Genomic DNA, 12101 nt, shown 5'->3' with positions numbered 1-12101 from the left:
GAGCGTTCCTTTCTCAAAGTTTACAAAGTAACTGCCATGTGGGACAAATTATAAAAACGATAATCTGATGTCCCGTTCTCCTGAAGGCAGCACAGAGCTGCGCCGAAGAGAAACACCATCGATACCGTTGCAGTTCTGTGCCGGTTTTAATGTTTTAGGCCACAATATTTTTGCAAGTAGTTCAAAGTTTAAACTGATATTGTTGTGAATCTTTTGTGTAAACTTTACCTTCAAGCAAACACCCCCCAAAAGAATATCAACGCCCCCTTTTTGAAAATATTGCTGCCAGCGCCCCCTGTCATCCTCTCAACGCCCCCCAGGGGCGGTACCGCCCCCGTTGAGAAACGCTATTCTAGGGCATAGCAGAACTTTATAGATATTTAGCTTGTGATCCAGCCTCATCTCCCTACCACACCTCTTTCAAAACCTTTAAGTGTTTCAGCGCTTACCACGACAACCATCACCCACCAGATCCACTAAAATCACTGGAAGAAGAGTGAGTTTTTTGTAATTTCCTTTACTCATGCTCCTGTGGTCCTAGGATTTCCCTGGCTGACCAAAAACCATCCATCTATTAGTTGGACAGAAGGAAAAGTCGACAGTTGGAGCCAGTTTTGTCTCACTAATTGTCTGTAGTAGGCCATAACCTCCTTCTCTTCATCCAGTTCTCCTGTCACAATGTGTGACATTTCCATTGTTCCAGCTATTTACCATGGCCTTTAGCAAGAAGAAGGTTCTTTCCCTACTTCTTCACTAACTATATGACCGCGTGACTGACCTGTTACCTGGAGCCCCAATGTCCTCAGCCGTTTTAATAACCTCTCAAGTTCTGAAAGGGAAACAATTAAGCAATACACTGAGAACTTCCTCACAGCAGGCATCATCAACCCATGCACTTCTCAGTTGGAGCTGGATTCTTCTTTTTGAAGCAGAAAGACAAGAACCTTCATTCCTGAATAAATTACCAAGGTTTGAATAAAATATGTTTAGAAATAAATGTCTTCTTATGCTGATTGACTCTGTTTTTGAACAGCTCCACACAGCCCAAATCTTGATAAAACTGGCCCTGAGAACACCCATCACCTCATATGCACCAGAACAGAAGGCAAATGGAAGACAGCATTTAAGATCCCCCTTGGAACATTTTTAATATACAGTAATGCCTTTTGGCCTCACCAATGCCACTGCTGTCTTCCAAACCCTGGTCAATGATGTGCTACGAGTCTTCCTCAACCTGTTCGTGTTTGTTAACCTTGATGAAATCTTGATCTTCTCTGAAGATAATGAACAATATCATGCCCAGGTCTGGCAAGTTCTACATAAATTGTTACAGAACCAGTTGTATTTAAAGGCTAAAAATGTGAATTTTATGTCTCCTCAGTGCCTTTTTTTGGATTGATCTTTGAGTGGGCAGGTGAAGACTGACCCAGCAGATCCAAGCAGTTTCTGAATGGCCAACTCCAACTACACAAAAACAGTTTCAACGGCTTCTTGGTGTTGCCAGTTTCTACAGAAGAGTCATTCAAAACTACAACTAAACCACTGCCCCTGACTAAGCTCACCTCCATCCACCAAGAATTTGTTTGGTCCCCTGGGACTGAAAAGGTTTTCTTGAAACGAAAAGAACTTTTTACCACCACAACTGTTTTGTTTCACCTAGATCCTTAGAAACAGTTTGTGGTAGAAGTCAATGCCTCTGACGCTGATGTAGGTGCAGTCTTCTCCCAGAAAGTTAATTCTGACAGTAAGCTTTTTCCATGTGCCTTTTTCTCAAAAAAAAAAAAAAAAAACTATCATCAGCTGAAATAATTTGCAGTGTTGGGTTTCACCTAGATCCTTAGAAACAGTTTGTGGTAGAAGTCAATGCCTCTGACGCTGATGTAGGTGCAGTCTTCTCCCAGAAAGTTAATTCTGACAGTAAGCTTTTTCCATGTGCCTTTTTTCCAAAAAAAAAAAAAAAAAACTATCATCAGCTGAAATAATTTGCAGTGTTGGGAATTGAGAACTCCTGGCCTTGGAGGAGACATTGGCTGGAGGGGTGAAGTATCCTCATATTATCTAGATTGTACACAAGAATCTCGCCTATCTCCAATCAGATAGACGCATTGGTTCCTGTTTTTTGCCTGAATTTTGTCTTGACATTACTTATCAACCTGGTTCCTAAAATGTGAAGCCTGATGTTCTGTCTCTCACCAGTTTCCAACTCAGGTGACCTTAAGACCACTGACAACAGTCTGCCATCCACCTGCTCTGCTGGGTTGATTACCTGGGAGATTGAAAGTACCGTGAAGAGGGCTCAGGACACCAAACCTGATCGTAGTGGTGGTCTACCTAATCAACTCTCTGTGGCATTATCTGTACACTCCCAGGTGTTACAAACGGTCCATAATTCTAAGTTATCCTGCCAACCTGCAGTGAATCAGACCTGTAACCTCCTTCAATGATTCTTTTGGTGGTCAACTTGCGTGTTTCCTGCTGGGCAAGGCTGTCCTTTCTGATAGCACCCAGCACAGCTGTTTTTTTTATGATGACTGATGGCAGCATGGGTATTTAGGGTTAAGCTGAGTCACAACTCATTGTTGGATCATTAAACATCACTCAGTGAATGCTCAGATTTCAACCTTTCTTGTAATAAATTTTCTAAGTGTTCTAAAAGAGGAAAAGACACTTTTTACTCAGCTTACCTGTGCTCCTCTGCAGATTTTTTTAAGTGCTTCTGAAAATGCTTGGTGAGCTATCAGCTGTGAAAATGTCCTTGTCGAATCATTTGAGTGTTCTTCAGTCTCTTCGTTGAACCTGCTTTAAGTAAAGATCACTCGGTGATCATCTCCGCTACATTCCTCTGAGCTCAGTCTTTCTACCTGCATTGCCTGTTCACTCTTTCGACTCATCCTGTAAACACAACCTATCTACCGAACTACTTGGAACACTCATGCCTCCTCTGAGTTACCGGGAAAGCAAGAATAAAGTAAGACTTTAACGAAATCACCATTGAAAACATCCTATGAATTGTGACTCACCTGTGGACTTTCTAATCCCATTTGTTTTTCTTCCCTCAGATAAAAAACACTACAAACTTCTTTACCCCTTCACAATAAAATCTATTTTTACTTATCTATGGTTCCATTTTGGATTTTATTTTTTTTTGGTTCTAGTACTTAAACTATGTGTAAACCTGTAACTTATGATATTTGTCTTTTTTTTCTTCAATTTGTTACACACCTTATTTTTCACAGTTAGCAACATTTTATTCTCAAGTAGCAAAACACCAGACCAGATTTTTGTATGAGCAGGTCAACTCACTGTACAACATGTCAAGTCAGTCAAAAGATTTTTTGCAAAGCAAAAATTTTATTTCCATTTAACAATTTAGTGTTATCATAGTATAATGTAGAATTCATATTAACTGTTTTATTTACATTAGGGTTAGGGTTTGGATTAGAGTTACAGTTAGAGTTTTTGTACATGTTTGTATACCTAGTAGCAAATAAATATGTTCAGCTACAACAGCTAATATTGTCATCACTATTTAATAGTGAGTCATCATCATAAAGATATAATACTGCAGTGTGTTATCATCACTGGGTGTGTTGAGTTGTAATCACAGTGCAGTGAGGAGCCTAGTTATAAGCAAAATGTCAGCATAACACTTTTTTTCAAAACACCAAAGATTTGTCTACTTTACACACAGAATGAGATCATGATGTCACTTCCTGCCATTCCAAAGCACTGGCTTTTCAAACGACCATACCTAACCAACCAGTTAAACATCTACCAGGTGTGCAAACAGGTACCTGTCTAGTTGAAAACACCCCAATCCAGTATTAGAACATCACACTCGATTACTTGCAGTTGAAGATCTAGCCTGTAATGTTGATAAAATCTTATGAGTAGATCCAGGTACGTGAAGAGATTATGCTTAGACTAGACTTTTCTGTTAGTGTTTTGGTTTCCCCTACTGTATCTATAAGTGTGTTGGATAAATAATTTATTTACAATATTTGTCTACACAAATGTTTGCTGAGCTTACAACAGTAAAAAAACAACTGGAACTAGTTTTGTTCTGACTTCATGTTGAGTTACTTGAATATATGATAAAAAATTAATTTACTCATTAGTCTGCAGCATTAGTCCTGTGTTGAGCTGCTTGGTAAATTATCTTTGTACTTTTTCTGTATACCTCACTTAGAGTAATCACGAGAAAAGGAAAAGTGAAAACATTATTTTAGCACATCAGTGTGTATAAAGAAAATGAAAAAAAAAAAGATGATTTGAACAATGCATGTAATGAATGGTGACAATTACAAATTTTATAAATAAGTATAATTTTTTAAATCTCTCATTTTATAAAAGCCTTAAGTGTTCTAATTGGATAAAGTGTTTAGAAAAAAGTGGACTGTTTAAAAATTGTGCGGAAGCAACAGTAAAAAATAATGGATTATCTTATTTAAAGCTCTTAAAACAACCTCAATTTGAAGAAATAGATCAATTCTAATCTGAATGAATTCTAGCAAGGTCAAGACCAAAGTGGACTGCTGCTATCCTGACAACAACTCTTTTCTCAAAAATAAAAATAAAAATATACTGGTTTATTAGAATGCCACTTCATAAACCTTTACAATGTCATCGTTACACATTATATAATAATTCTGGCAGACATTAGATATATTATGATAATCCTACAGGTAGTGCTCCTAATCTCCCTCTCTTTGGCTGCATCAGATCTGCTAAAACTTGCTGCAATTTCAAATAATTCTTTGTAATTAACTGTTAAATACAAAATTGATTGTCAAGGTTTAAATATTCACATGAAACTTTATTAATTGTGCATACTTTGTGCTATTTTAACCATTCATATATCAAAATGTTCAGCTTGATTCAGAGTAGTGTGCTATGACTTTTTGTTTATTGTAATCTTTAACATTTGAAAATATTTACCTTCATTTAGAATAAAATTCCCCTCAGAAATACACTGAGATCTCTTCAAGTCCTTCAGAACAATAATTTTGAAAACTTCCTTACCATACTTGCTCTATTTGTCGTATAATGTGTTTAGTTTTTAGCTGCAGTGTTGCGGATTTTCACACCTGTTTTGCTTGTTCTGTGATTCATTCTTCAACAAATTTCAGCAAAACCATTCAGCACTTAGCATTCACACAGTATTTCTGCTGAAAATGCAATTTCTCTAGTTGTTCATAACCTTTCCACAGAAACCCCCTTTCAAAAGATCTGAACTGATTTATTACATTAAAAGACAGGAAAGTAGATGTTGCGATGGTTGTTGTGACAGTGAAGTATCTTCATGAAAAAAATACATTTGTGAGTTACTTTTGTGCCGCTCATTGCCTTTTGTTTGTCTGAAATATCTCAATTTGAAGGGCCATAAAACTGCTACCGCTTCACCCTCCCACAAAAACAACTGGAACACCAGTATTGTAAGCAAAACATTAAGGTCGGGGAGCAGTAGCGGTCAACCTTTGTGTCACTGTGAAGAGCTATTATTTTCTAGACCAGTCAACTTTGTGAGTTTTCTGTTTTGTTATTCATATGTACTACTATGAGTTTTGTTTTCCCTGAATTTACTTTAAACTGCATTTCACTTATTATTTGCTTCCTTAAGTTCTGTGAAAGGCATCTTTCCTGTATTGTCCTTGTCTCTATTTCTATGCCTGCTTTATGTTCCCATTCAGCTCACCTGTTTTATTTACCTGTAACCTCTAGTTTACAAACTCTTTTTATTTCATTTATTTTTGGTCAAATGCCTAGTCAGTTTGAATGATTTCTCCCCTTTTTTTCTTGGATTTTTTGATTGTTTAGTTTTTCTTCAACTGCTCTTTTTATCGTTTAATAAAGTTTATTAGTTCAGTACTTTAGCTCCGTATTTGTGTCCTCTTCAGCATGGATCATGATGCTAATATCAAATTATTGTGTAAAGTAGACCAAACAGCCTATTAAAGTTGTGAAAATATTCATAATTACAGAATTCTCGATTTTTCCTCTCTAAACCACTGGTTTAGTTTACCTCTCTTGGTGTATATCATGTGATTTATCTCTGTTTTTTTCACCCATCAGTAACAGCCTGCTTTTCATCAGACATTAATACTAAATTGATTAGAGGCTTTTGCTGTGTTGAGTCCCATTTGTTGACGACTTTGTTTGTCCTCTTCTCTGCAGTAACCCATTTTCATGTTCAATCATATAAATTAGAAACAGAGAAATTACTGATATTAAAGACATTCATACAAGGCTTGTGCGTCTCTAGTGTGTGGCTGGTATAATATGTATCTTGATTCACTTTCAATGATCCAATTCATTAACTTGAAGCACTCAGAGAGCGCAAACCTCCACCAAGGTCACAGTGTGATTAAAAATGAGTGTGATCCTGATCATAATTTGGATCACCACCAAAATGTAATCTATTGTTTTTTGTGACAACCCCAACATTTCCTGAAGATTTCATCCAAATCTGTTCATTAGTTTTTACCTGATCTTTGCTAACAGACAGACAAACAAACCAACGGACTCAACCCAAAACACAACTTCCTTGGTGGAGGAAACAAAAGGGTCACATGTAGGAGCAGAAAGAAGTTTTTAACAAAGGGGTTATCTGTGACCTTGACCTTTGACTCCAGGAACCTTAAAATCAAGTGGCATCATATTTGAACGTGAGGTGTCCAGCTGTGCAGTTTGACATTCCTGCATTACGCTGTTGGATAGTTAGAGCACTAGGTTATCTGTGATGATGACGTTTGACACTGTCACCTTGAAATCAATGGTGATTACTCTTGACCAAAGAAAAGTCCAACTGCAGTTTAATTTTCCTGCATTACATGATTGCATAGTAAGAGTACAAGGTCATCTGCGACCTTGACCATTGACTCCCTCACCTTGAAATTAACGGTGATCACCCTTGACCCATGAGGTGTCCAGCTGTGGAGTTAGAGCTCAGGCTGATCTGTGACTTTGACCTTTGACCTTGAACTTTACCTGGATCACCACCAAAGTGTAATCACTTGTTCCTTGTAGCAAGTTTGAGGTTTACAGAAAATTTTCATGTAAATTTGTTCATAACTTTTTGAATAACCTTATGGACAGACAGACAAACAGATGCTACTGAAAACATAACCTCCGTGGTGAGGTAATCAGCATACAAGAAGCAAAAATCAACACAATACAATTCAGTTCTTAATCATGATGCAATTCAATGAAATTCAGTGTAATACAAAACAAAGGAATGATTTGATGTCCGTTACTGAGACTAATTTTTTAATACCTAATAAAAATGGCCACTCACAAATAGGCCTTGTTTCAAAATTACACTTTCATTAAACCTGACTTACAATCACCAAACAACACTGCAAAATGAGGCTTTGTGCAAAATCAATAAACCTTACAGCAGCAGATGTGTGCAACAATCTCTCAGTTACTCAGAAACAAAATGTATTTTACATTATTTCACGTTTTAAAGTCTGTGAATGTCAGCGAGGTAGCTTGTGTAAGTAGAGGTAAAGTGGAAGTAACACTCATTTTAGTAAGGAAACTGAATAATGGGTTATTAAAAACTGCTGAGTTGTCATTTGGGCAATAAGTAAAATTAATTCAGTTTCAAACTATTTTAAACAAGAACTCCTCACATTTCAAAAGACATTACCAAAGAATGTAGTGAATTATGTGTCTTTGTCAGTAGGGGGAGAGACCGAGGCGAACCCAGAACACAGACTCATCTTGAAAATGAAACAAATTTATTAAAATAAAATACTAACAAAACAAAAGGTTGGCGTGACAGCAAAGAAAAACAAATACAAAATACAAAATGGGAAGGCAGGGCAAGGCAAGGCAAAGCATGGAAACAGACAAGCATGGCAAAAACGAAAGGAACAGAATGACCCAGTGAGGAATGGAGAAACAGAGACCGGTTTTAAAGGCTGAGGGAGAGATGATTAATTGGTTACAGTTGTGAACATTACAAGGAGCGGGTGAGGTGGGCGGGGCAGGCGTGACCGGAAAACTACTGGGGAGGTAAATAGTGACAAGACATGAAGAACAAAACCACACACTAAAAACACAAAAACCCCAAACAAAGAACCAAAAACAACGACATTCATGACAGTTTTAATAACTATCAAATACAGTTCCATAGACTTCTGTATAAACTACTTTATCACCATATTTTTTTTTCTGGTATAATAAAGTCAAAATCCAAACAAGTCTAAAACCAAATTCGCAACAGTAATAAAAGTTTATCCAAAGATCTTGTGAACAAAAGTGCATTGTGAACTTATCTATTTGTGAAATAAACAAATAAAAATAATGGACTTGTTCTTCTTTGACTTTTATTTATTTTTTAATTTTTAACTGTAACATGATTCTGGGGAAAGGGTTAGGAGTTTAATGGACTGTCAGCTTGAATGCTTTTCAGGGAGTTTTTGAGAGCGGTAAACTCAAAGTGGTTTCTTCCAGAGTTTAGGAATCTACAGCCACATGACACTAATGAAGTATTGATTAAATTTTTGTTTTAAGGTAAAACAGTCCTTCAGGCGCCTCCATCACAGCTGAACTTGTTCAGTGACAGAAAAAATAAATGTCACTATGAAAAATGTCAGAAATCTAATTTTAATGTATTTCTTCTTTTTCTTTCTCCAGGTTATGGGGTACTGGTACTTTGGGTCTACCTGGTGCTCCTTCTATCTGGCTCTGGATGTCCTCTTCTGCACCTCCTCCATTGTCCACCTTTGCGCCATCAGCCTCGACCGCTACTGGTCCGTCACTAAAGCTGTCAGCTATAACCGCAAACGGACGCCTAAACGGATTAAAGTGATGATCAGCATTGTGTGGCTCATATCCATTGTGATCTCCTCCCCGCCACTCCTCATGACCCAGAAAGACAACAATTTCACAAGGGAGGACGGGAATGAGACAACTAGGCAGGAGTGTCTGATCAACAACCAGACCTGGTACATCCTCTCATCCTGCATGGTGTCCTTTTTTGCCCCGGGAGTCATTATGATCCTAGTTTACTGTAAAATCTACCGTGTCGCCAAGCAGCGAGCCTCCACTGTCTTTGTGGCAAAGAACATCATGGAGCGGCAGCCGTCGCAGTCCGAGACCTGCTTCGTGGGCGCTGTCCCAACCTGCCAAAGGAAGACTAAAGCCCAGTACGAACTGGACAGCCCGAGGTGTGCCAACCGACACAGCTCCTCCAACGTAGACAGCAACAGCAGCAGCCAGAGGCGAGGAGAGCTGGATGATATTGACCTGGAGGATCGAGGCTGCGAAGCTGAAGTGAAAACATCCTTTTCCTCATCGCTCCGATTCCCCCGGAGAGTTGGCGGACGGGTAAAAGGGAGGGTAAAAACAGAAGGAGTAAAGGCTGATGAGGAATCAAGCAACAAACTGAAACCCCCTCCTCCACCGCCTTCCATATCATGGGCATCCTCAGACCAGTGCTCCCAGCACTACCTCCTTCCATCTCCGCTTCCTGTCCGCAGCAGGCAGATGTCTCTGTCTAAAACCAAAGTGGCTCAGATGAGGGAGAAGCGCTTCACCTTTGTCTTGGCAGTGGTGATGGGGGTGTTTGTCCTCTGCTGGTTCCCATTCTTCTTCACTTACAGCCTTCACGCGATCTGCAGAGAGAACTGCACCATCCCAGAAACGCTCTTCGACCTGTTTTTCTGGATTGGATACTGCAACAGCTGCCTGAATCCCATCATATACACTATTTTCAACCGAGACTTCAGGAGGGCCTTCAAGAAGATTTTGTTCCACACCCATAAAGGGACATAAAATGAGAGTGTGTGTGCGTGTGTTAGGGCTGTAACGGTACATGTATTTGTTCTGTGACGGTGCGGTACGTACATTTGGTATGGGTACACTGTTACTAAACAACAAACAGAAGTGGAAATAATACTAAAATAACACCCTCAAATGAAAAAAACAGTGACTTTGTTAAAAGTTTACTCAAATAAGACACCTTTGCAAAAATCTATTTAAGTAAAAATAAAAAGTAAGTCATTAAAAATTTACTTTGAGTAAAATTGACTTAGTTTCTTCCAGCAGGAGGGCATCTTTCCTGCGGAGCACCAAGACTATAGGAAAATGAACTCTTAAATTTAATAAAAACCCTTAAATTTTCATATGCAATTACAAACTAAAATATGCCAATCCTGCAATACCTTGTTTCCATATTCCAGAACTAGACTCATATTCAGAATTTACTACAGAAGAAACTGGGATTAATACTAGAGTGATTTTGGTCAATAATGTTTACATTTCAAAATGTTATAAAACAGTGAAGGAGATGAGGAAAAAAAGAAAAGCCTTTTGATGAAGTATAGCTAAGATATGTAAAATTATGTTGACAAGTGCCATTACCATATATAACTTCCCAGGTACTTAACTGGCTAAGCAACTAAGTCATGTCTTTCATCCATAACCCTTTTCAGAGTCCCCTAACTCCAGTTTTATTCCTTCCTCCAACACACACACACCTTTCCTGATATAAAAGGAATCTGCCATTAAATGGTGTCTGTGAGAGATCCTGGAATAATGCATGTATTCATTATAGCTACAGATGTGCTTCCAAAATAAATTTTGCCCAAATTTGAGTTGGTGACTTGGGAAGGATTGTAGGAGCTTTGGTTGAGTTCATGTGGAATGATCCATACTTAAGTAAAAGTATAGATTCAAATAATTACTTAACAAAATACAAAGTACACAAAACTCATACTCAATCACTGTAACGTGAGTAAATGTAATGTGCTTCTTTCCACCTCTGATGACAAATACATCACAGTTTTATTTATTCTGTTACTGGTACAACAGGAAACAAAGCAGAGCAAAGTACTAATTAAACTCTGAGCATGAAACAAAGCACGGCTGTTTCAGAATAACACAAAAAAAGCTTAAAGCCTGCCTGTTTGTTTCAAACCAGCTGTGTGGAAAATCTCCCCAGCGGTAATGATCACCAACAGCTGCAGCAGAGGGAGATGAGAGGTGAGTATGGCAATCAGTTTGTCATAAAATTAAAATTAAAACTTTTATGACAAGCCATTTGTGGCTTTATTCAATAACCCTGATATCGAGCAACACTTTCCTGTAAGCACTGACCTAACTGAGAAGCTCAGTTTGTAGTGATTTATATTTTATTTTCATACTGGGAGATGTTATTCAGTTCTATTCTACTTTATAGTTTGCATCAAGTACAGGTCAACAGGATTTTTTTTTCTGGAACTGCAACTACTTAATCCAAAAGAGAGTCAAATTCTTGTTTAACATATAGCCCGTAGGACACTGTTGACAGTTCAGATTGAATGACAAAGGCAGTACAGTTTGACCTTTTTTATTTTATTGTTAAGTTATGAGGTGATAAATCCTACCTTGCTGTTACCTTAGCGCCTCCTTACTTGTAAGGCAGTTTTGCTTTTCCATCTCTGCTTTTGGGAAAGTTTTTCTTCTGTGTTTACAAAAAACTAAACAGTAGAATTTGGTATTTGCTTTTCTTTCCTGTTGTACTGAACCTGTATTGAATGGCCATCCTCATGTGGATGTACGTACCGATCCATGACTCACTGTTACACCCTTAGTGTGTGTGTGTGAGTGTGTGTGTGTGTGAGTGAGTGCACAGTTCAAATCCTGTTTTCCACTGTGCTGTCAATTTGACATTAAAGGGCTTGTCATACACCTGGAGTATTGATTCATTTTTCAAATACACTCATTCATTAAATAAAGACTATCTCTTCCTCTTGAAGAAGGTGATTGTGACACCAATTCTCTGAAGGCAAGCATTTCAAGCCCTGCTTCCTTGATGCAACAAGAGTACAGTGTTGCACGTTCAATTGGGCCTGAACTTGAATGTTAATTAGACAAAACTGGCTGCAGGGCTGGAAACCTTTTCCCCACGGACCTTCTGGATGTCTTCAGTAAGCAGTCTGACTGGTTCTACGATCCATTTATTGACAGCAGACAAGGAAAGCTCAAAGAAGCTGCAATAAAATGACTGAATAAAATACAAATAGTTTTAAACAAGCGTCTATGCCTGAGAGTCTAAAGTTCAAACTTTAACTTTCAGTGCTGACATTTAAAAAAAAGCATGTACTGTGAAA

General features: G+C 38.2%; 1 protein-coding gene across 1 annotated transcript in view; it reads left to right on the top strand.

The window, feature by feature from the left end:
- Window positions 1-11663, top strand: part of LOC108242333 (alpha-2Db adrenergic receptor) — a 29400-nt gene extending 17737 nt beyond the window's left edge. Inside the window, exon 3 of the mRNA XM_017427121.2 lies at window positions 8644-11663. Within this exon, the coding sequence (XP_017282610.1) occupies window positions 8644-9783 (1140 nt within the window). The 3' untranslated portion in view covers window positions 9784-11663. The remainder of the gene's footprint in view (window positions 1-8643) is intronic.
- Window positions 11664-12101: the final 438 nt, after the last annotated feature.

The sequence above is a fragment of the Kryptolebias marmoratus genome, linkage group LG15, assembly GCF_001649575.2.
Source record: "Kryptolebias marmoratus isolate JLee-2015 linkage group LG15, ASM164957v2, whole genome shotgun sequence".
In the NCBI taxonomy this organism is placed as follows: Eukaryota; Metazoa; Chordata; class Actinopteri; order Cyprinodontiformes; family Rivulidae; genus Kryptolebias; species Kryptolebias marmoratus.
This window is presented reverse-complemented; position numbering and strand designations above follow the sequence as displayed.